This window comes from Pogoniulus pusillus, chromosome Z (genome assembly GCF_015220805.1).
Source record: "Pogoniulus pusillus isolate bPogPus1 chromosome Z, bPogPus1.pri, whole genome shotgun sequence".
NCBI lineage: Eukaryota > Metazoa > Chordata > Aves > Piciformes > Lybiidae > Pogoniulus > Pogoniulus pusillus.
In genome coordinates this window covers 98,383,933-98,409,869 of record NC_087309.1, presented here as the reverse complement: position 1 = coordinate 98,409,869, position 25,937 = coordinate 98,383,933, and the positions used below count along the sequence as shown (strand labels likewise).

General features: G+C 39.0%; 1 protein-coding gene across 1 annotated transcript in view; it reads left to right on the top strand.

The window, feature by feature from the left end:
* The first annotated feature begins 2,010 nt into the window (after positions 1–2,010).
* PRR16 (proline rich 16) overlaps positions 2,011–25,937 on the top strand; it is a 187,935-nt gene continuing 164,008 nt past the window's right edge. The window contains exon 1 of the mRNA XM_064140399.1: positions 2,011–2,270. Coding sequence (XP_063996469.1) covers positions 2,109–2,270 — 162 coding nt within the window. The 5' untranslated portion in view covers positions 2,011–2,108. The remainder of the gene's footprint in view (positions 2,271–25,937) is intronic.

The following is a 25,937-nucleotide window of genomic DNA, read 5'->3' as shown; positions in this document are numbered from 1 at the left end:
CAACAGAACCTTTTCTTACCAGTGGGAACTTTTCCTTACCAGTTTAACCCATGTTAAGTACAGGTATGATCAGTATACTGTTACACTGTATCTCTAATTTCTGCCAGAAAATAGGGGTTTTTTTTACCTTTACTTAAACTTGGTATGCACTGGCTTATGTATGGATAATTTCACCGGTAGCTTTTCATAAATGTTTGGAGGGTGAGAGTGTTGCCTGTTTTTTTTTCTTTCTTTTTTCTCTCTTCCCACAACATATTTGAGGGATAGTATTTGAACATGTTAATTAAAACTTACTCAACAACTTGTGGGTTGTTTTCTTCCTAATTTAGGGGTGAGTACAGTTTGGAAATTCAGACTGCAGCACTTAGCTAGCTTCAAAAATCATATGATGCTGCTCATACAGAAGCAATTAAGCAAAAATAACCATCAAGAATGTTTTTTAAAAAGTCAGTGTTGAAGGAGCTTTCATTTTGGTGAAATGAAAAATAATTTACCATGAGACTTGAAGAATGTCAAGAGAAAGAACATGAGCTTTTTTTGAATATGACCTCCCTGAAATTGTTTAAAAGGCAAAAGAAGTACAATGCATGTGCAACATCAAATTATTTCTAGCAAAGACCACAGGATTTAAAGTGGTAAAATGTGGAAAGATAACTACACCCAAGCCAGGACAGTAAAAGTGGCTGTCAGGCCCTGTCTATTCGTATCCCAGTCCCACACCCTTCCTAGAAACAAACTGGCTGTCACCGAGTGAGATTTTTACCATTCGCAGACACAGTGCTCTGGGCAAGGTTTCTGCTTTCCCCTCCTGCTCTAGCTAGGTTAAACCATCTCAAGACTGCCAAAGCTCTCAGAAGCGTTTACAACATCAAAGACAGTTGCAACCACGCAGAGTGATGCTTGAAGTGGAGCTTGGCTGCCTGCCCTCTTCTTGCTGTTCATAGCTAGTGGGAGGTAAATACCTAAAACAAATCCTTTTACCTGAACATGCTCTCTCTTCACAGTAAGATGAAAAATTACCAAAGGTGAGCGATATCTAACAATCTCTTCCTTTTGCCCTACAGATTGGTCTCTAAATTCAAACACCAGAGAAAGCATGTCTTCAAAAACAGCACTGACCTCTACTTTAGATAAAGAGGCAGGTAATACGTTCATAAAAGTTGTTAATAAAATCTCATGTGCATTTTCATTTCTATCTGATGAGGTGAACAACCTTTACTTCCCAACTAGATAAGGATGAACATATCACCGTGTGTTTGCAAGGCAGCACGTGGGGGTAAACACAGACATGTAAGTGCTTTTTACCTATTTGGTGGCATTTACAGATCATGGTCCCTCCTATAGCCTACTTACAGCAGCTAAACTCAAAACGAGTACTGTGTATCCCAGAACGACAGAATGGATACTTTACGGTGCAGAGGTGTGTATCACCTCTCAGTTACGACTTTTTTCGCCAGAAATAGGCATTGTTGTCCCCTTCGCCAAGAATTTTGCAACGAGTCAGTCACAAGTGTTTCCTTTTAGGGGGATTGCTCTGGCGGGTAAATATTTCTCTCCGACAGAGGTGGTGCAACCACCTCCCATGCCCCAAAACCTCCGGGAGGGGGTCCAAGGTGACACTGCTCCTTGCAGTCCCCCCACGGGCTGTGGGGCAGTGGCAGAGGAAGCGGGGGAAGCGAGGCGTGAGGGGGGTCCTTTTCCGGAGGAGTCTCGCTGGCTCCCCCGCCTCCCGAGGAGGGAGTGCGAGCGGGGCGGGCGCTTCTCCTCGGCCCCTCTCCCCGGCCGCGGCCAGAGCCGGAGCCCTAGCTTGAGCCCGAATCTTAGCGGGCGGCGGCGCGGGCGGGGCGAAGCGCAGGCGCGGCGCAAGGCGGGCTGCAGCCGGGCCCCCGCGCCGCTCCCGGGAGCCGATGGCAGCTGCACAGCGCGGCCGCCCGGCGGAGCGCGGCGCGGCTCGGCGCCCCCGGCGCGGGATGCGCGGGCGGGCAGGCGGCGGCGGCGGCAGCGGCTGCGGCAGCTCCGGGAGCCGGAGGTACGGGGTCGGGTGGCCGGCGGCCGCCGCGCTCGCCTGACCTGCGTGCCCCACTGGCCGCGCCGGGTTGCCCCGAAGGATGTCCGCCCAGTCCAAGGGAACCGCATCCTCCTCGTCGTCGCCGTCCGAGGGGCCGCCGGCAGCCTCCAAAGCCAAGGTGAAGGAGCAGATCAAGATCATAGTGGAGGATTTGGAATTAGTCCTGGGGGACCTGAAAGACGTGGCCAAGGAACTTAAGGAGGTGAGAAGCGGAGGTCTACTCGGGCGGCCCCTCATCCTGCCCCGTGAGGGGCGAGCATTCTTCGCCTGTGGGCCTTGTACCCCCCCGGGCTCTGCTGCTGCCCCTAGGCTCCTTTCACCACTTGTACGCCGCGGGTCGATCAACTGGTGTCCAGGCTGGACACGGGGTAGCCCTCAGCCGTGGTCTGGACCGGGCGGCTGCGCTGTGCTGCGGAGCCCGGCAGTCCAGAATGGGACGGGGCGGTGCTGCTGCAGCTCTGTGTCCCGGGTGAGGTGCGCTCTCGGCGCCGGCGGTGCGCCCCTGGCTGCGAGACGGCTCTTTTCCGGGGACTTCCCACCTCGGCGCACCCCTTAGAGTTGTTTTGTTTTACCCTGGGAGGCCTGGAGTGCCTTTCCTGCGGGGTCCCTGCTGGGCAAGGAGCTGCGGGACCCGCAGACTTGCCTAATCCCGCGCTGGGCCGTGCCGGCTTCTTAACGGTGGAGGGGCGTCAGGAGCGGCTCCAATACAGCTCCAGCGGGTTTAACTTTTCGACTGCACGGTGCTCCCCCATATCCACCCCCAGGCAGGAGCGCGACTTGGATCCCCCGGTCAGTGAGGGCTGGGGGGGAGTCCCGGATGCCCCGCACCCGCTACCCTGGGTGAAGGGTGCCCTGCCCGGCTCGGCAGTACCGGCTCGGCGAATTCTGATTTCGCCTCTGCAGGAGGCTTCACCGGGAGATCAGCGCCCTGTTTTTATTGCCTATCTGGCAAGATTGCCTTCGCAATCTTCCTTTTGCCAGTGGCAAGTGTCATCTCCTCTAGGTTAATCTGCAGGCAGTGCGATTACCGCGGGCATGTTTCTAAGAAGGGAAATGCTGTAGCTGAAAGAAGATAATTTGGCAGTCCTTTTGGAGATTTCCACGTTATCTTGATTTTTGCTACACAAATGGTCGACAGATGGTTGGATTATGCACTGAAATTAAAGTCTAGACTCTCACCGCATTTCTTTATAATCCTGTATTTGACATTTGTAACAGGCTGAATTTTGTCTATAAAATAGAGTTTTATATTTCAACAATGTTGTCAACAAGTTTCATTGAACAGACTTTTGCAGTCTGAGGCAGTCTGAAACTGACCCCGTGCTTTGTATGATGTTGAAAGATGTATAAACATACGGCTCACTAATCACAGCTGTTAGACTTCTTTCACACCCGCAATTCCAGATTTCTCCTCTTTTGAAAATGTATCTGTAGTTTTTCTTTTTCCTAACGTGCTCTGCGGTCTGTGCTTTGTGATTTTCTGAGGTGTTTTGAGGAGGAAGTAAGCACCATTTGCAGGGTAGTTCTTTTAGGGTTTTACAGACTGATAGAGCAGACTGGCTTGTTGCTGCAGAAGCACATTTTCAGAACCTGGAGAGAATGTACTGTAATCTGTCCCATGAATATAAATCATTCTGTGCACATAATCAGTCCTAGATTTTCACTGGTGAGCAAACAAGATTGCTGTAAGTGGATGCTGTATATCATCATTTGCCATGGCATGTTTTATCTAAGCAAACTTACGTATTCTGGTTGACTGCATCTGTGAAAGAGAACTGTATTCACATCTGCTTGCTGGGAAAGAGGATGGTGTGGAACTCCTCTCTAGTAGAGTGAAATGTGAAAGGGAAGTTGCAGAGAAATGGTGCTGTAACTATGAAATAACACATACCTGTTGAAGGGTGGAAAGACTGCCAAGAGCATCCATATAAAGATAAAAGTATTTCTATAAAGAGGACAGTTAAATCTTGTTCATAAACACAGGAGCTTTTGCGTAATGCTTTTTTCTAAATATGTCTTAGAGGGATGACAGAGCCAATACTCCAACAAACTAGAGTTGTATATGAAACTATCTACTTGCTTGCAGTATGTCATTGTGTGCTACATACACTATGTGTGACATTCATTTTTGAAAGTCTGCAGAAATTTGCCATCTGACTACCTCCAGTTGTGTGCTTTTTGTAGTTCATACTGTGTACAAAGATCTCTTGATACATCTGCAGCATGTACTTTTTTATATGAATGTGGCTAACAAGTGATACTACAAGCTAAAATCAGTCTCTGTCATAGGCTGTTTGTAGATACTAGAAAGCATTGGCAGATCGTTCATTAAGGCATCTAGGAAGTTGCTCTGTAGTCAGTTTTGGTGTTTTACACAAGTGTATCTGTGCTTTGTGGTTCTTTGTGATAGTAGGAGCAGATAAAGTGATAGAGGATGTAAGTTTGCACTTTCTCTTTACAAACTGTGTTTTTCTGGGAATTATTGGGTACTCTTTCTCCCCTCCCCTCACTGTTTGCTCCAGTCCAGCAGTTGTGCTACAACTTTTTTGTTGAAATGCAGCATTCTAAAACCAGCTTTTCATTCTTTACATTACTGTTACATTAAAAATACTTTAATTCTGCTACTATGGTAGGACATAACTTTGTTTTGTGCAGTTACTGTGATATTTAGTTATGATATTGAAAATAGGGCATCTGTAGAACACTTATTTCCCTTTTAAATATACTATTTGTTACCCATGAACATGAGTTATTTGGTTATTTGATTATCCTTAATGTAGCACTTTAGGTATTGGGACAAACTGTATGTCCTCTCCCAGCATCTTTCACTCATTTTTAAGATTTAGTAGTCAAGATACTGTTACATTGATAGTGTCATTGCTTCAAGGCGAACTGTTCTATAACAGGAGGATGGCTGTAGAAGACTTTTATGTCTTGTTACATTTGTGTTGTTATAATTTACTTCTGTTAGTGTACTTCCATATACTCTTTGTTCCAGTTGATACTTAGCATTTTTCTGTTTAAAAGGAGGAAGTAGAGGAGTAGGAAAGGAAGGGAGTGTTAAATCCAAATGTACAAGCTATAAAGCTTCTGTAAAAGCACATGACTAAACTATTTTTAGTGGAAACAAATACATGTTAGGGGCTAGTATGTCTCAGAAATGAAACACTTGTCTCATTGTTATGTCTTCTTTATTGATCTGTAATGGTCTGCTTAGGCTAAAGTGACCATATAAGACTAAAGATGGAGAAAAGGTGTGTCTCGGAGGTGTGTTAAGATGGAGTGGTGCTGAGTCCAAAGGCTCAGTTCATGTATGGCTTGTCCTCTCTAGAGTGCAATTAATTTAGGAGAGACATATCTCCTTTTGCCCCTTGATAAAAGAAACCTCTAAGTGGGTGTGTACCAGCAGTGGGATATGGTTTTGTGCTGGAAGAAATGAATGTATTTAGAATGGATTGAGTGGCTACTGTTTGATGAACGTTCCAAACAAAAGTCAAAGGGGTACCAGAGAATTGAGTAGTACTGACTGCTCCTTTTGTCTAGACTATTTCAAAATCATATTGGTAAAGCCTTAAACTTCTATTACTCTCCAGAGGATTGGATAAAAGACCTTTTCAGTTGGGGGTTGTCTAGAAAGATGGTTGTGTCTTGCTTTGCAGGTATCATTTGTTGGTCTGGTACTCAAATAATGAGGTGATGAACACTACTGGAAAGCAGATGTGTGATAAACTATTTTGAATGTAAAATGCGTGTTGTAGCCCTAATTCTCTGATGACATCAGAAGGATTGTAGGGAATATGCATGAACACCTGTGGACATCATGACATAGAGATCTGCATCATCTTAATGCTGATATTATAATTGTTAAGACTTCCCTGATTTCGCATTTTATGTTAACGTGGCATGTTTCTGTAGCCTTGCAGTTGTTTACATTTTAAGGAAATAGTTAACTGAATAATTTGATAAATACTTTCTGTAGTAATAAAAATTTATCATGCAGAACAAATTCCTGAAGTTACACGTGAAACATTTGCATAGCTTTTAATTGGCTAAATGCACTTGAAACGTTTATCGAAAGCATGCAGCTGTGTTGCTATTGCCAATCTTTAGAATAATCCAGAATGGAGGTACAGGGGCAACAGAAGCCCTCACAGGCATTGGACATGCATCAGTAAATTTCCAGTCTTTCTGAGTCTGACTCCTCTGTTTTATATCCTCCAAAAATGTTTTGCTGACAAATTGAGTGAATAAAGCTCCCTCACCTAGCTGAGGCATTTATTTTTTGTAAAGATGTAATCTATAAACTTTGAAATTGACTTAACAAATAATGTTTCCTAACTGATGACGGAACTAGCGGATGCCTACCCTCACCCCCAAACACTGCAACTAAGTTTGTTACAGGATAGTCAACCTGAATCCATAACCAGACCAGTCATTGGGTTTTTTTTTTTCATGTGGAGAGTGTATTCCATGGTGTTTGTTTCTGGGTCAAGCCTGCAGAAGCGTGTTACAATTTTTGTTTGTTTGATTGTTTCGTTGTTTTTGTGTTCAGCTAATGATCCAGATGGCAGGAGGGCACTTCAAGTTCTTGCCTGATAATCCAGAAACTAGGAAAATGACATTTGTATCCATCACGAGGATTAGAACAGTAATCATCAAACATGTATCAGTTTCTCTGACATGCAGGCAGCAATACAAACATTGATAAAAAAATTGTTTTAGGTTCATATTGCTGTAGCAAAATGAAGGGAACAGGTATTACAGCATAGGGATTAGAATAGATTACACAGAAACCTAAGGATAGGTAGAACAATTTAATCTATTCCTTTTCCTTCTAATCCCTCCCTCTTTTGTGTTTCGGGCTCTCTCCAGATGTGAAGGACCTGCTGCTCCTTTTGCTAGGTAGTGGCAGTTGGGGGAACAGGTTTATGAACATCTTTGTTTCTACCATTAAAAATTAAATAAATGCATATGGATCCTTGCATATGGGTTCTGTATGCTGACTCTTAACAGTATTCTTCTTGGAGTCTTTACATCAGTGGATACTTTTTTTATATATGCAGGTGTGTCCAGTGAGATAGGACATGAACCAAAGCACACACTAGGACCAAGGTGTTGTATGACTAGTGGCATTGCATTTTCCCAAACGTTAATTGTTCCAGCAGCAGACTTTGTTTTCTGATTTCTTATTGCAGTCCTTAGTGACAGATACAATGATGAACTGTACCTGGATGTTTATTGTAAGTGCAGAGTATGATTCATTATGTAAAAAAGAGCACTGCACAACAACTTCGTTGTGATTTGCCGAGAGGTCTAAACAGGGACATTAAAAGTCACTGCAGATAACTTAATAATAGATTTTTTTTTTTTTTTTTTTTGGTGTGTGGTCCATGAATTATTTATACTATTATACAGAACAAAAAAGTGCAAATGAATTGAGATAAAATTCTTACGCTGGTAGAACAAAAAAAAGTAACTGTGGACCATAAAACACCTCTATGTGTTAAGATTGTTTCAGGAGCATTGTAAATACTGATATATGACAAGAAAAAATTGCTCCACATCTGATTTGTAGCTAAAGCTACCAAGAGTTAGTAATTGTATTGTGTAACACAATGAAAATAATAACTGGTGTACATAATAGAGCACTGCTAATAGACACAGGGAAGCACACTGTCAATTTATGATAGCTATTTTGTTTTTATAAACACGTCAGCTACTTTATTCCTTTTATGCAATACTAAGCTCCTGATAGTAATGTGCATTGTGCAACCATGAGCTAAATAGAGCATATATAAATGCAGTTTTCAAATAAAAATAGTACCACAGTGAAAATATCCACTTTGTACTAAAGTTTTAACTTTGGTACAGATACAAAACCCAAAAATACCGAGTCATAAACTTTAGCTTGTTGCAATCAGATTTTTTCCATTAATTTCACTAGAAGCAAAAAGTAAGTTTAAGTATGATAGGATTTAGTTTTGGGCTGCTTAGTTTTAATTGAAAACTCAGAATTCAGAGGAAACAGTTGTCTTTCATGTTCATCATACAGAAACAGTGACTTAACTGAGCGTTATAACTGAAGATTTGCAAATTTCAGCCAGTTTCCTCTGGAGAAGAAACAATGCTTCTGCTCCCGTTGCTCACGTTGGACAAAGTTTTGGAATAAGCCTCCTGTTTACAGTCAAAAACCTCAGGCAAATTACTACTCACAGTCAATTTGTACACAACTAATTAATATGCCTCTTGGAGGAGGTGCAAGAGAAGTGAAAATGTCACTGAGTTTAAAGAGTATTTTCCCATATTATCTATTTCACATCAATTTTATGGAGACCATTGCTAACATCTAGTTTTAATTTCTTTAAGAGCAGAGAATTTTGGTAGCTCACACTTCTCTGTATATTGTATCTGTTTTTTTGAAAGCCAGATGAACTGAGTGGTTAGGTTATTGCTGTGAGGTAGAGTGAAGGGGTCTATTTTGCATATGGTCTGCTGTTCTTGCCACATAACCTGTGGCTAACGTTCAGTCATGCAGGTTAACACTAGTTTCGTTGCTGTCAAAAACATATGTCTGTTTTACTCTCTTGGTTATTTGGGCTCTTTGTTTTAGTCTGATGTTTTGGTTAAGGGTTTGTGGTGGTTGGTTTTTTTTTTTGTTGTTTTGTTTGTTTGCAGTTCTCTTTTTTTTTAATAGATTCATTAAATAGCTGCTAGTGTATGTTGTTCTCTGATGTAAAGGTCTTCAGGCAGCATTTCACTCAAATTCCAATGTAGGTTGCAGGGTTTTTGCTCAATCTTTAATATGTAAACCATGAATATGTAATAAGAGCTGGAGCCTGTACATGTCTTTTATCACAAGTTATGTCCAGCTCTGCACATCATTGGCTCTGATAATTTTTGCTGCAGCAAACTGCAATGCTTCACAAGATCCTTTCATATTGTACTCAGGGGAAGACGAAAAACGGAGTCTGCTTTCACTGTGGAAGGACTGAGAAAATGCTCTGGCAGATCGCTCACTCCCTGTGTCAGGTCGTGTGTGTGTGAATGACTAGAGTGGGAAGGCTTGGTGGCGAGCTGCTGGCATTCCACTTTGATTTAAAATTTCTGTACTGCAGTTAATCGGAGTGTGCAGCTCATGGGAATGTGAGGAGCAATTGCCTCCAAATGGGTGTAGTATTGTCAGTTGCTGCTTTTTAAAAAATTGTAGCATGTTCATGTCCATTTAAGGGTTAACAAACTCATCTGTTGTTTCATGCAGCATGTGCCACATTGCATTATGAAGGCTGAGGGCACTGATGTTGAATCATTTCCAGATTTCATTGTAGATTATTTCTCAGTAATCTGAAAAGGCCTGCCATTATAAAACACCTTTTAGTGGTTTTCTTCTTAAATATTTTTTTATAAATCTTCAGTAGTTATTTTTGTCTTTTGTCATGATGGTGTTCTTCTTTTCATTGTGGTCTCCTTACAGTTAAATTTCAGTGAACAGCTTCTAGGTAGAAGCAGAATAAGACATTCTTACTTGTACTTCAGTCATTGTGGTCTAAGTGTAAGAAGAAGATCATAATGTAATAATTCTGGAAATAGTTTGAGAAAGTTTATTATTTGCTAAAAGTGAGACCATTTGCATGGGGCTCCAGAAATTTGTCAGGGAATCAAAAGTTGTGATTTAGGCTTTCCATTCAACCACATAAAGTAAGGTAAATGCTTTAAGTATTAATGATTTTGATATCTAAGAACGTTTTGTACTTTAGTGGAAATGACAGTTAAAGCAGGCAGCCTGTGTGGCTTCAGATCCAGATTTTGGAAGCAAACAAAAAAAAAAAAAAAAAAGAATGAACAGCCTTTGCTTCCCTTTTCCATTATAATTTGTTGGTTTATACCCATGTAACTCTGTCCTTTCTGTATGCAATTACTGTGAAAATGGGAAAAATCAAGGTCAGTATGTTTGCTCTTTAATGTGGTGTAACAAAATTCAAATATAATTCTTTCTTTGCATGCTTTGTCATAGAGATTCTTTTTGTGTGTGTGACATGCCTTCTGGTTTTATTGCTGTTTTGTTAAAACCAGGCAAAAAGAATACCGTTTCAGTGGTAGTTCTCTAAATTCTTGTAAGAGCACACGCTAATAAGAGAGTAATTGTCCAGCTAAATTAACTAATGAAAGCTTAGTAGTTATTGGACAAATAACTGGAACAAATACATATGTATTTAAAGTACAGAATTGTGAACTAGTTGAGGTTGAAAAGGAAACTGTGCAAGATATTCAGCAGTCAATTAAAGCAGGTTGCTTAGGATCTTATTCTTGAATATCTTGAAGGATGGTGACTGCACAATCTTTTTGGACTACCTATTCCAGTGCTGATTCATCCTTAGAGTAAAAACGTTTTGTCTTGTGTTTAAGTAGAATTTCCTGTGTTTGAGTTTGTGCCTGTTGCTCTATCATTTAGTACCACAGAGAAAAGTCTTAATTTTGTCATCTTAGTTCTTCCTATCAAGTATTTATACACATTGGAATAAGATTCCCCTGAGCCTTCTCTTCTCCAGACTAAACAATCTCGCTTCTCTCAGCTGCTCCTCGTATAACAGATGCTCCAAGCTCTTAGTCATCTTCCCAACATTTTGCTGGACTATCTCCAATAGATAGCTGTCTTGTACTGGGGAGTCCAAAACTTCACCTAGAGCTTCAGATGTGGTGTCAAAAAATCAAGTATGCATTCAGTAAAAATGCTATGTTATGAACAGGTTCCCTCAATAAGTGTTTCTCAATAAGTGTATCTTGAAATTATGAAAGTTCAGAATTAGTTGAAAAACATATTACCTGCTTTTTCATTGAAGTTGCAATAATGAATGATTAAGGACTTCCCACTGCCTATGATCTGAATCTGGATTTTACTTACTTTTGGATAGAAGAATAAATAACAGTTTTACAGTATAACTCCCTGCATAAATATAACAGATGCATACACCAAGTGTTTGAAGTTGAGTGCAGCCACTGGAGCATGTATGTGACATGAGGCAGTGATGATGGGAAGGAAGTACTGCAGCTCCTACTGCTTTTACAGGAATACCACTCTTCTGTAACATTTCTCTGTCAAGCTATGATATATCCTTTTCCTTACCTCTAAATGAAATTGTTCAGGTAAACCCAATATCATTAATCAGATTAACGTTGCTCCTCTGCTCCAACTCTGTCAGCTTTCACTTTCATTTCTCATCTAATTCCTCCATTTCTCTGATTTTTTTTTGTTTTCTTTCTCTATTCTTTTTCCTCTTTCCCTTCATAACAGTTTCTGGAGCTCCTGCAAGTCTATCTACCCCACTGTTAGTGGCTATCAAAATGACATCTGGGTTGTTAAACATGAGAGTGCTTATCTCTGCATTCTTAAATGTTGACTCAGGAAAGTCAACATCAACATTTCAAGATGACTCTGGCATTCAACTTGGTAGCACAGTTGTTCTCCTCATGAATCTTTCTCATGCTAATAAAAGATACTTATGTATAATGTATTTTATTCCAGTTAAATTTCCAATCTCATATAGCAACTGAAAGCTGTGTTTGGATTACAGAATTATTAGTATTATTACAAGGAAAAACTATTAATTTAAAGAACATGTAATGTAAATTAACATTATTTTCCATCTGTCTACTTCAGCATCCATATTATTAAAAGATCTCACCATCTTTTCTTAAAAGACTACTGCTACTCTTAAATAAGTGTTTTTCATTTACCAAGTAGAGTGTACTTTTTACTCTAGGTGTTTTCACTGATGACTGCAAGAGACCATTTCTATGAGATAAGTTTACGACAGCAGATGGTCTCTGCTAGTGCTACTGAGTTTTATCTGTGATAACTGGAGTGTAACAGTCTAAGCTAATTTGATTTTCATTGCTTATAGGTAATTTTATGGTATGGTTTTGAGGTTCAGTAAAGCTGTGGCATTTGGATAAAGAAATATCCTGTGTATGAGCATAGTATCTTGTGGTTTGCAGAATTTATTAAGACCAGGAAACTGTACAAGCATAAACACCTCTACTGAAAAAAATAACTTTTGTTTCTTCAAGTCAAAGTACAGATGTACAACTAACCTGCAAGGCTTACAGACCAAACTGGGAGGGAGGTTTATTGTAAGACAAGAAAATGAAGAGGTTGTGACTTTAAGTTTTTATTGTTACCTATTGATGGTTGATTTGCATTGTTTTTCAGATGGTGGTTATTTAATCTTATCTATATTTAAAAAAAAAAAAAAAAGAAAAGACAACCACAGAATTTGAATACTCAGACTGTAAGAACTTTTAAATTATGCAAAAACACTTTAGTTAATTATTTCCACTAGCTGTGTTAGATCTTAGCAAGCAGAGCCTTTGCTGATGTGATAGAGCGTAACTGTAAAGCTAAGACTTTAAATTAACTTGATGAGTGTCATAGAACATACAATGTACTTCAAAGATAGGTGAGACAGTAGAGCAGCACAATACAATACCAGTCTCAAAGCCAGTATGTTGCTGCACATTGTAATCTGTAAAGTAGTTATGAACAGACAAGTTGCACAACAAAAATTCTGAACTAGAAAAAAAGTATACTGCAGAGGAGTGAGGACTTTTATTTAGTACAGACATTACATAGTCTGTTTCTTTCTTCAAATTTAAACAGCAAGAACAAGACGGAAGAAAAGATACATTGGAAATACTCAGGTTTGTCTTTAAGGAAGATTTGAAGGATGTGCAATTGAGAACACTGCAGTACAGTTAAAATAACTGAATAAATTCCTCCCCCCATCCCAGTTTTTAAGGTAGTGGACACTAAATAAAGTTGATTTGGATAGAGTTGTGCCATCTAGTATCAACAGGCCTGTTTTCCTGAAGCAGTACCAGTTATTCTGGAGATTGGATACATTCTTGTGTGTGAAGTTGATGTCTGATTCATGTGATTTATGTTCTTCATTTCAGGAGAAAGTAGAGCCCCAGTACTTGTATCGGCAGTAATGTGTGTGAATTGGAATTACCATATTCTAATTCCTTTTTTCTAAGGCTTATGTTCATTGCATAACAAAGAATTATCATCTAAGATCAATTAGAGGTAGACATACACAGGAAATTTACATTAAATGGTAAGTAATTGATGGAAATGTCTTTTACAACCTGTCTGTATCTTAATGAATGACTTCTGTGTACTACTTCAAGGAGACAAACACTTGATTAGCATTTTGAATCTCTGCTTCAGATTTCTGATAATTTCGGAAAGATAAATATGAACTCACTCTATCAAACCCAAAGTTTATTCAGTGTTTACCACCTTAAGAGTAGATGCCACTTTTATAATGCTTTCAACAGAATATTAGATGTACCTTATCAGGTATTTTCTCTTCAATTTGGTAGTCTGCTGCAAATTTACATCAGGCTTAGAAGGTGAATTATTTTGAGGTTGAATGTTTAACAAATATTAGTTAACCAAGGACATAAAATACTATAAGGAAAGGTTAATAAATATCCTGCTGGATGATTTTTTTCTTTGAGGATATGTAAACAAACTTGTATTATGGAATCAGGTGTAATCTGTTATGAAAAGAGGGAAGGATCTATAGCTAGGTGTGAAGCATGCTTCTGTTTAGTTTTCACCACTTCTGACAGTGACATCTCATAATCGTAGAGTTAATGTCCTGGTATTATGTGACGGCTTTTCAAATAATGTGTTTCTTTTATAGATATAATTTGAAAGACTAACAGGACTCACAGGGAATTTGGAACATTATTGAGTGAGCATTCATTTTTCTAAAAATCAAGTTCTTGTTTTAGCAACTGCTTGTTTTGTACAGGTTTTGTACTTCCATAATCTATTATTTCTCAGCTTAATTAATTAATCAAGAATGAGGCATCATTCATATCACTGTGAATTCCATGTCTTCCTTCTATGCATGGTTTCTTGTGCATAATGAAACAGAGTTGTCTGTTACATAAATGCTAATATACTGCAATTAAATCTTAATCAAATGAGTTTTATGATAATGTCTATTTTGAACAGATTAGACTGTTTCCTTGATTTGATTTGGTCTTTGGTTTTGTTGATTTTTTTTTTTTAAATGATAACTGTAGTCCTGCAACGTCTTTTCATAGAAAAAACTTTGTGTTAGACTGAGAGCCTGAATGGCTAGAGGGTAAGACATCAGCATCTTGCTGTTCTCTAACACAGAGCAGTAGCACATGTATGGGGCTTAATTTAACATTTTCTTCCAATGAAAGAGATGTTCTTGGAGTCTTCACATGCTTCTTACTGTAGACTGGTGTAATACAGATATAGGAAGCATAGTACAATGTTTCTATGAATGGAAACTGCTTAATCTAGGGAAAATCTCCATCAGGTGAGCAAATTAATAGTGACAGTAAAAATTTGTTAAAATTTTAGTAGTAGTACAGGTTAGGAGGAGACATATCAAAGATTTTTTTGCCTTCTCAGTACCCTCATCTTTTCATCTGCTTCTGATTTTTGCATGGTGTTTCCTTGAAATGCAATGTATATGTATGATTAATTAGCGTACACAGAACAATGTGTTACTGTGGCTTGGCTGCTTTTTGAACTTACAGTCTCCCATGACATAGACATGTGGTTTACATAGTTTTCTCTGTGTATGTTATGTCCTCTAGTGGAAGTGGTTGCAGATAACACACAAGGAATCCTTTATTTTTGGAAAGGCATACTATTACTAACTCTGTAGAAAGAGATTTCTCTGAAGGAATGATTTTCTTTAAGGACATCAAAGGGGAACAAATTACCTTAATGTTTTTTGAACCACATCTGAGAAATAATTAAGCTAAAAACTCTGTAGAGACTCACAGGCTAAGTAGAGGTATTTGCAGGATGAGATAGTAGTGTGATCCTTTTTTATCATAGCAGTGTGTACAGTACCAGGAGAGAGATCTTGTGAGCAAATAGTCTTACTTTTGTAAGGGAGAAGTCAAACCTGCTGCATCAAATTCAGCAAGAATTTCTGTTTTCTTTTCAGAAAGTTTCTGTTTTGTTACTCTCCAGAGAACACATTTGGCATGAGTGTTGACTCAGTGTTGCCATTATGATTTCCAGATTGCTCTTGGGCCTCTGCCACTCATCTTTTTTTTTGTGTTAAAAGATTGGTGATTTTCAATGCAGGTGAGAAAAAAATAGTTAAGTGTGAAGAGTAGGAATAAGAATTATTTGTGATTTTAAAAAGTTCTTTGTAAAACCTTAGAATGAGGAAATTGGAGAAACTGCAGGAAGAAAGAAAAGAAGAAAAAGGAGGGCAGCTGATGGTGAAGGAAGGCAAATAGTTGAGAGAAAAGCTTTGCCTGACAGCTTTTCCAGTGAGAAAAGGAAGATGAAACTGGAGTAAAGGACATTTCAGCCATAAACTCCATCTTATGGTATCTAAACTGTCATGACATTTCTGTGGGTGGTCTAGATTTTGTATAAAAATGGACAACTGGAAAGAGCAAACTATGTCTCTGAATCCAGGACCCTCCTGTTGGAGACAGATCATGTGTTTTTTTGGTGGGTTTATCTAGCTCTATTTAAAAAGGGGCCAATTCTTTGGTTCTTTTATTCCTGCTGTTCCCACTGGAATATTATGACAATAGACATAACAACTTGGGATCTTTTAAATTTTTTTTTGTGGCATCCAATATTTTCTGCCTGTTCATACTGCTTAGCTCAGATAGCCCTTGTATGTTGGTATATCAGTAAAGAAACTTCTAATCTTATTTTGATAAACTCTGATTTGAAGAGAACTTTTGTCTCTATTTTGATTGAATTAATCTTTGTAGAAATGTGTAATATACTGCAGGTGAGGTCTAAGCAGAGCTTTGTTCAGTGTTACTTATCTTTACCAGAACTATCTCTTTAGCTACACAGTGAAATGGTGTTACTGTTTGGTGTCAGATTGGCAGCTGAGAGCCATGTCTTGATCACCTTGTACACAGAGGGTCTTTAATGTGTCTATGAATTAGTGAACTTCCACTCTGTAACACAAAACTATTTAGTTTGTCCTGATGGTTATGATCCTGGACATTGCACAATGGGAATTTTATTCAACTTTTAAGCATCTGTGAGATAGAATCATAGAATCATAGAATTAAGAAGGTTGAAGAGACCTCTAAGGTCATCCAGTCCAACCTATCACCCAGCCCTATCCAGTCAACTAGACCATGGCACCAAGTGCCTCATCCAGTCTTTTCTTGAACACCCCCAGGGATGGTGACTCCACCACCTCCCTGGGTAGCCCATTCCAATGGGAAATCACTCTCTCTGTCAAGAACTTCCTCCTAACATCCAGCCTTGACCTCCCCTGGCACAACTTGAGACTGTGTCCCCTTGTTCTGTTGCTGCTTGCCTAGCAGAAGAGACCAACCCCACCTGGCTACAGCCTCCCTTCAGGTAGTTGTAGACAGCAATGAGGTCACCCCTTGAGCCTCCACTTCTCCAGGCTAAACAACCCCAGCTCCCTCAGCCTCTCCTCATAGGGGTTGTATTCCAGGCCTCTCATCACCTTTGTTGCCCTCTCTGGACAAGTTCCAGTACCTCAACATCTCTCTTGAATTGAGGAGCCCAGAACTGGACACAGTACTCAAGGTGTGGCCTGACCAGTGCTGAGTACAGGGGAAGAATAACCTCCCTCATCCTACTGGCCACACTGTTCCTGATGCAGGCCAGGATGCCATTGGCTCTTGGCCACCTGGGCACACTGCTGGCTCATCTTCAGCCTACTATCCACCAGTACCCTCAGGTCCCTTTCTTCCTGGCTGCTCTCCAACCAAGATACACTTCCTCCCCTCTATATTGTTTCCTAGTTCTGCTGGGTCAGCAGATTTCCTCAGAACATTGACAACTATAATAAAGAAGAATTTATAAAAATATTTAATGGCAACAGATAAAATTTTATTTCATTGCTGTTTCCCCCCTCACCCAAATGCACTGATTTTTGGCATATCTGGAAAATCAGTTAACGATAATGTGATCAACAATTCACATGGAGGTGGCTTTTCAAACAGATGTGGAACATGTTACTGCTAAACATTGTGGAGAATATGAGCTTTCAGGCATTGTAGGTGATAGTGGAGAAATGTAATGGGACAAAGATCTCTAAATGCATAGAAGAACCCAGAAGTCAGCTAAATATACTGGATGAAGTACATGTCTCAGGATTATCCTGGGCCTCAGATATTTGAGGTCTAGGAGAGTGCTCTTCAGCATCTGTTGGAGACAAGATGATAGAATGAACAGAGGTCTGCTTTCATCTCATATGGATGTTTTTATGTAGTTCGATTATCAGAGTTTATCCAATTTTATTTACTTTTTTTTTTAACCTTCATACAGGTACTCCCAAAGTTAAGGGGTTTATTTTAGGCTTATCAGTCTGTTTAAGTGTAAGTGTAATATGGTACTTCTTACCATCACAGGGTATCTCATTTGACTTTCAAGATTTAAAAGTCTTGCTGCTGGCCCTGTGGATCACTGTGTCAGCATTTCTAGAGCAGCGCAACAGAGCTTGTCCAAAACCGCTCACCTCAAAACATTATGTTTCTGGGCTTTCATGTCTGTCTTGGATGCATGGAATTTAATTTCCATTGTCCATCTTGCTTCTGGATGAGTGTAACTGATATTCAGTGCAAGAATAAAACCCTAGTAGTTCTGCTAGCAGTCATGAAAGCTAATGCAAATTACAATTTGAGGGCCACTTTTTTTGTGATATGTCGGTAAGCATATTTCTTGCTTTTCTTCAGCAAAACTTTAGTCTTTCGCAACTTATTGTTTGCAAAGTCTAGATCAAGTTGTTTGTTGTATCTTTAACAGTATATTCTTCTTTATTGTATGTTACTCTTATGTAGTGTTGATGGACTGTTTATTTCTGTGTGCTATTTCAGGTGATTTCTCAATAATCAGTTCAAGAAGTAAAGGGCTTTGGTATTTCCAACTGATTTTGTATTTTTACTTGAATAAAGTGCAGTGCTTTTCTGTATGTAGATTCATGAGCTTCTCAGCTAACTTTGTACAATCCCTTGCATTCTGTTAATGTCTATATTTTTAACGTTCAAGGTCAATTTTTGTTTGTCTGGTTTGGTGGCATTTTGTTGTTGCTTTTGATAGTTAATTTTGAAGTGTGTATTAACCTGCTGCTATTATATGCGGGGATATTTCTATGACTGCTTTTTCTACAGGGCCTGAAAGGAGTACTTGTGTATTACCATGCATGATAACAATGTTGCCTGTGTTTGCAAGACAGTTCATTAGATAGCAAATGCATATGCCAGAGAATGAGTAGTTTACTGGATAGTGAAGGAGATTCTGTGCATCTGATAGGTTGAAAGACATTTCATAAAAAGTTAATGATAACTGATGGTTGTACCACCTTAGTGTTATTAAATTGTTATTATTACAATAATTTCAATGACACAAGATGAGGCTGCAAAGAGATTAAAAGGCAAAACACAAAGTGAGGGCAACTTATGTTGGTCTTTACAGTCTGAGTGATGTCTGTGGTCTGGCATGGAAATCTGAAATGCCAGAAATAAAACTTCAGGAGGGATTTTCACTGAAATTTGTCTTTCATATTCATTCTTACTCTTCTAATTTCCAACCCCCCTCCAAACCTCCCCCCTCCCCGCCCTGGCCTTCCCCCCCATAAAATCTTCCTCTTAGACACCTTAAACTGTGTTTTACTTTCATAAAGGAGTATGCCCACTGTGACTTTTCCACAGTGGCAGTCTCCTATTGTTATTTATAGACTTAGGCATGTTTCTATTTTATTTGGGATTGTTGTTAATATTTTGTTCTCTGGATGTTAGAACATAACAGTATTTTTATGTTGTGCTTGATTAAAAAAGCATATGTTGTGGTTCTGGTTTTTTTCTGCCTGATTTCTCAGACTCTGTTTTTATTCCAAAAGCGTATTTCAAAATATCTCTTCCTCTTCTTCTGTGGTGCTACATCTTGCAGTAAACTAAGGTTATTTACATCAAATAAATTCTGTCCTTGTTCTAATATGAAGTGTTGCTTCTAATTAACTACCATTAGATTCCTGCCTGGTTTGTGTGTGGCATGAGAGTAAACTTTCTCAGTGTTTCCTGTCTTCCTTGAGGTTTATGTTTCATTGGCTGTGAAACACTGGCCAAAGAGTACCACCCTGGAACTGAAGTCTCTTGTCTATCACATTTTTTTTCTCTCCTCTCTCTACAGTCAGTAGACTGCTGATAAGATCTTCCAGGCTCTGGGAAATGTTGTATCAAGATGGAAAACTAAAAGCGAAGTAATAGCAGCTGAAGTTAGAAATTTAGAGTCACTTTCTTTTATAATGGAGTGACATTAATCATTTTTCTTTGTGTGTTGTTACTGACCTACTCTATCAGTGAAGTAACATAATGTCTGAAGGACTAATTTGCTATATCGTGCTGTATATTAATGTCAAAGGAGCACTGTCCAAACTGTTGTGGTGCATTTTCAAAGACATGAAGTGCTATTCTGAAGAGTTCACTTGGTTTTGTTCATTTAATTTTGCTTCATTTTGCTTTGCAGACAAATGTAGTAGTACAGATAGTGTAATGCATCACTACATTTCTAATTGCTTCCCATTATAAAATGTTATCTTCAGTTGTTTGTAACTTTTTTGTTGAGGTCAGATAGCTCAGAGATTTTCAGGGCTGTAATTTGAATCATGTTGGTGGTTTTTTTTTTTTTTAAATCCTTTATTTTAGATTAAGTGGTTGATATACTTAAGAGCAGTAAACATGGGAAAATATTGTTTTGATCATGCTTGTCATCTTCATGCTTGAAAGCTTTTTTTGCTCCTCTGCTTTAGCAAAGGAGAATAGCTGTTGCTAGAGTGTGCTTTTTTATCAAGAAAGACTGTATGATGTGACCAGGGGATGGAAATGCCCCCTCTGAGTTATTAATAATGTCTGAATTAGGACTCTGACTTGTGAGTGAGGAGGATTTTAATTTCTTTTCCCCTACTCCTCTGAGCTACTATGTCACTCTGCTGAGTGAAGTTGGTAGGGGGATGTGGACCTGAAATTAGAAGGTTGATGTCGTGGTTTAAGACCTACTGGAATATTATAATAAGAGAAAGTGGTACTTTCCTGAAAGTTCAGTGCAGGATCTAAGTAAATTAGATCACTGATTGTAAAAAGAAAATAATGTTAAAATCTATATAAATCATTGGTTTGCTGAGAGGCATAAAAAGCCAATCTATAGACAACTCTTAGCTCTTGGGCACTAGGTCTGTTTGCTGTTCCTTTGCTTCTGTCTAATTCCTACACTAACCAGGTAACACATGGACTTTACTGGTTGTTTTCTTCATTGGGAGAGGGAGGGTGGCATTGATCCCTTCTGGGCTTTCTTTGTCTGGGGTGGGGAGAAGATTTCATTTCTGTATTATTTCTAAATTGCATTTAATTGTAAATACATGTAAATATATTATGTGTATATGCTTGGAAATTTAGCTTTGCTGGAAATATAGCCTTATTTTGCTTCCAAGCCGTCTGAGCTGGTCTGGTAAATTTCAGCTGAAGAATGGGGGGAAGTTCCCAACCCACCGAAGCTGAATATCTAGTTGAGGATAAACTGAGTGAGATCACTACAAGGTGTATAAACTGTACATACACTTTATGTTTGAGAGTTTTGAGCAAAATCCCTGTACTGAGGTTATGCTCCTCATTTCATCATGACAGAAAAGGCTCCCAAGACCTTGGATTCTTCATCTTTAAATATGTGAAACCCTCTAGTAAAAGGTCCATCATTCTCACTGCTCCTTTGTATTGTGGCTGACAGTTACCTTGTTTCTTTGTGTATCAGTGGGCTTTCAGTAGTCTATGATACTCAGCATTCATTGTGGTGCGAAATGATGGGGTTGATCTTTTACCCTCTCTTGTTTTTAAACTAAGCCATGCAACAGAGGCTGAGGGTGTGTATTCTTAAACCTGTTTCTTTATTGATTTTGATGCAGTTTTCAGTTGCATTCCTGTAACTGTTATATACTAGACTGCCTTACAGTATTTTAGGATGGTTTATGCTTGCTGTTTAATACTATGTTGTAATTATTTGGTGTGGTAGCCCATGCCTTACACACAGCATGATGTTTAGAGTTTTTTTGAATGGAGAACTGATTTCCTATTGGGCTTTTCTGTGCCAAGTACATTGCAGTCGTGGAAAGTCTCCTTAATGTTTAATTTATTTTCATAATGTATTTATGAGGTGAAGGGTTATTATCTCCAGTTCACAAATAACAAAAGTGGAGGGTAGCAAGTATAAAACAATAGAAACTTCATTTTTCACTGTATTAAGGACTTTATGGCTCCACTAATTTAATCTGTAATAAGTTTATCTTTAGTAAATCACATATGAATAATTCAAGTCAAAAATATGAAATACCCACCTGCAAGGTAGGTGCAGTTTTGATAGCAGCAATTTCCTGTGGTGTCACCAAGTGGAGTGATAGAGTTACAATCAGGGTATTTTTGAAGGTTTTTGAAGCTCGTCTATGGATAAGCAGCTTATCTCTCTCCACCCTTTCCCCCCCTCCCCCCTCCTTTTTTTTTTTTTTTTTTTTTTTTTTTTTTTTAAATCTTTTGCCTTCCAGCATAGTAGTTCAGGGCTCTTTCACCAAAGTAAATTGATCTAATCTCAGGCCATCTTGAGACTTTTATGTTCAATCAGTTGGGACGTCTGTTGAAAGTGCTATGAAACCAATGTCTAAACCATACAGCTTACCTACTTGGGGCTCCAACTAAAAACTCTTAAGGGCAGTTTTGATGCAGTGACCCTAATTTTTTGCTTAATTTTTAAGCTGTAGACTTTGGTACAAAGACACTAAAGGCATGCAAAATCTGCATTCATTTAAGTGGTCTAGGAACACTGCATCATATATATTGTTGAGGTGTTTGAACGTGTTCAGAGAAGGGCAACAAGGCTGGTGAGGAGGTCAGAACACAGCCCTACGAGGAGCAGCTGAAGGAGCTGGAGTTGTTCAGCCTGAAGAAGAAGAGGCTCAGAGAAGACCTTATTGCTCTCTACAACTGCCTGAAAGGAGGTTAGAGCCAGGTGAGGTCTCCTCCCCTAGGCATCCAGTGATCTGCACTAGAGCAGGTTTAGGCTGGATGTTAGAGAGAAGTTCTTTACAGCAAGAGTGATTGGCATTAGGATGGAATAGGCTGCTGGGGGAGGTGGTGGAGTCACCATCCCTGGAGGTTTTTAGAAGGAGGCTGGATGAGGCACTTAGTGCCATGGTTTATTTAATTGGAAGGGTTAGGTGATAGATTGGGCTCGATGAGCCTAGAGGTCTTTTCCAACCTGGTTGATTCTGTGATATTGAAAGTAACATCTAAATACAAATCCTGACAGAAATGGAGCCACTAAAAATGCTAAGTTCTGAGGTGATTTATGCAAAACAAATCAGCAGGTAGCTGAAATTAACTGTGTGAATTACAGAGCAGTGTAATAGTGTGTCTGTCTGTCAACTGTTTTCAGCAGAAGCACTACTGAAATCTGTGTGCTCTTGAAAGGAATAAAAAACTCTCCAACAAGCTGACTGGTTTGGGGAAGAACTTTTATTTCTGTTATTTTCATTATTCTCTGCTCTTGGAATCTCCTTTGCAGAACTTTTTGTGGAAGGATCTTCCAGTGCTTATTGTATGCTGGCTGATCATGAAGGCATTAGATATAAACATTTATTTTAAAGGTATTACAGGATCTGTGAAGTCTCTTCAGTCTACAGAAATATTTTTACTTAAGATTGATTAAAATAACTGTAAACATTCATTTTAAATTATCTGAATTGCATGGCAAATCAATACTGTGAACTACCAATATATTATTTTCTTTCCTATGGCCTAAATTTATGTAAGACTCCTGCTTTAAATTTCTTTCATGTTTTTTTGCATTACTCAAAGGTAATCTAAATTATTTTTATTAAAAATAGAACCTGTACCTTATTTATCATGTTAACTTCATCAGTAATCACTTTTATCAATACTATGCCACTCAAAGAGAATAATATATTCCCTAATTTTGGATTATCTTGGTCACTTCTGCAAGAAAGGTGATGCTTTGTTTGTTTGTTTATTTATTTTTTAATTAAATGAAAACAAGGAAAGTGGAATTTTCTTGTTCTTAATTATAGCACATGCTGTGAAAACAGAATAATTACATTTTTTCCCACTGGAATTTTAATTAAGCAAAGCCATTGAGGAAGTATGATAAATGTTTGGGTTTTTTTTAATTGTAAATTAAAGTCCATAAAAAATAAACACATTGCAAAAAAGGAAGTTCTTCCCATAGTAGAACTTAGTAATATGCTCTGCTTTGTTTACATGGCACATTAAACTTTTTTGTATTACACTTTTTATGTAGTAAAACGACACTGAAAATGAAGATGTGATTCTTTTACAATAATATTCCTATCTCCTCTGTACCTTTATTTCTTTCACTGGACATTGTTAGCATTTTATTTCTCTTGTAAAGACACTACAGCTTCTTTCAGAATCATAGAATGTTTTGCATTGGAAGAGACCTTTAAAGGCCATCTAGTTCAACTCTCCTGCAATAAGCAGGGGTATCCTCAACTAGAATCCCATCATATCTGACCTTGGATGTTTTACCACCTCTCTGGGCAACCTGTTCCAGTGTTTCGCCACACTCACTGTACAAAAATTTCTTCCTTACAGTCTTGAGTCTGTCATCTTTTAGTTTAAAGCCATCACCTCGTCCCCATTTTTCTTGTATGTCCCCTTTAAGTACTGAAAGCCACCAGTCTCCCCAGAGCCTTGGCTTTTCCAGGCTGAACAACCTTAACTCTCTCAGACTATCCTCATATAAATGTTCTATCCCTCTGATAATTTTTGTGGTCCTCCTCTGGTCTCACTTCATCAGGTCCTTATCTTATGCTGGGGACTATAGAACTGGAACTGGTACTCTTGGTTGTATGTCATAAGTTAGAGGGGCAGAATCACTTCCTTTGACCTACTGGCCATACTTCTTCTAATGCAGCCCAGGATGTGGTTGGAAGACACCATTTAGTTACTGCTCCAGAATGTTTTTATTCTTAAATTTTGTTGCAGCATAAACATCAGGTCAGTGATGTATTTATTCTCACATATGTGGAAAGGCTCATCAGAATTTGGTGAAAAAAGAAAGGGAATTTTTTGGGGATATTGTGACATTTAAATGTGACAAATTGCTAGGTCACATGTAGCTAAAATTACACCTAAGTCAGAAGTTGAAGCTCAAAAACTTCTCGTCACCTCTCTTGAAGATCATTGCAGCAGTGTTCATGGCCCATTTGTTAAGTTCCTTTCTCAGCTCTTTGTGTCCTTCCGTTGAATGTGCATATGTTTAGATGGTGAAAAAAACTATCTCTGCAATTTCAATAGCTGAATGAGATTTAGGTTCACAGAAACATAGAATTATTTAGTTTGGAAAAGAGCTTTAGTATCATCAAGCTCAACAGTTGACCCAGCACTGCCAAGTCTGCTACTAAACTATGCCCTTCAGTGCCACATCTACACATGTTTTAAATACCTGAAGGGATGAAGACTCAACCTCCGTAGGCATTGTGTTCCACTTCTTGAAATTTTTTCAGTTAGGAAATTTTTCTTTATATTCAATCTAAGCCTTCCCTGGTACAACTTGAGTACTTTTCCTCCTGTTGTAACACTGGTTAATTAGAAGAAGAGGCAGACACCCACCTTGCTGCAATCTTTGTTTAAGTAGGTGTAGAAAGGATAAGATCTCCCTTCATCCTCCTTGGCAATGGGAACCGGAGACTGTTGATGCAGTAAACATCCAAAACAAGTCCAGGCTTTAAACTTGGACTGTAGTAAATTCTTTTTGAAAGCCATTTTTAAATCTGAAATGGATTTTATATATGCAGTGAAACACTGAAGTTAATTATCTTACCAGCCTATGACCTAACACCATTATGTCAGCTAAACCATGCTACCGAGTGCCACATTCATTCTATTCTGAAAGACCTCCAGGGACGGTGACTCCACCACTTCCCTGGGCAGTCCATTCCAGTGCCTAATCACCCTTTCTGTGAGCAAGTGTTTCCTAATATCTAACCTAAACCTCCCTTGGCACAGCTTCAGACCATGTCCTCTTTGCCTGTCACTAGAAGAGCCTGACCCCCACCTGACTACAAATTCCTTTTAGGTAGTTGTAGAGATTGATGAGGTCCCCTCTAAGTCTCCTCTTCTGGCTGAACAACTGCAGCTCCCTCAGCCCTTCCTCATACAACTTTCCTTCCAGCCTGCTCACCAGTCTCATACTCTCCTCTGGACCCACTCCAGCACCTCAAGTACAAGTGTAATGCATACAGAAATGCCTCCTGACAAAGGATTTTGAAAATTAATTACTGTCTAACAGTTTAGCCTAAACTCAGCTCCACACCTCTTCACTTGGTTTGACTGCTCTTTCTCTAACCTCACAGAGGTGTTGTAAAAATAACTTCACTGAAGATGACAAAGTGGCTGCATATTATGGTAATAGGGGCCATGTAAGTACCTAAGATAGATGGATAGACAGATAGCATTAGTGCATTAGAGGGTTCCTTGAGAACACTAACTCAATCGAGTGTGAGTGTTCTCCTATGTATCAATGTTAATTGCCAATTGTTGGCAGTTGCACAGGTGCTAATTACTTTTTAATAGATCCAGTGGAAGAAATTCTTCCACTAAGCTTTTATGGATAATTTTTCCTGATTTTTTTTTTTTTTGTGCGTGTGGTTTTTTTTTGTTGGTTGGTTGGTTTTGGTTGTATTTTTTTTTTCTTCCAGAAGCTTGCAAGTTTGCTCTTACAGAATGCATCAGATCTGTGTTCCAGATAAATGGTAGTATTACAGCATGTGCATAT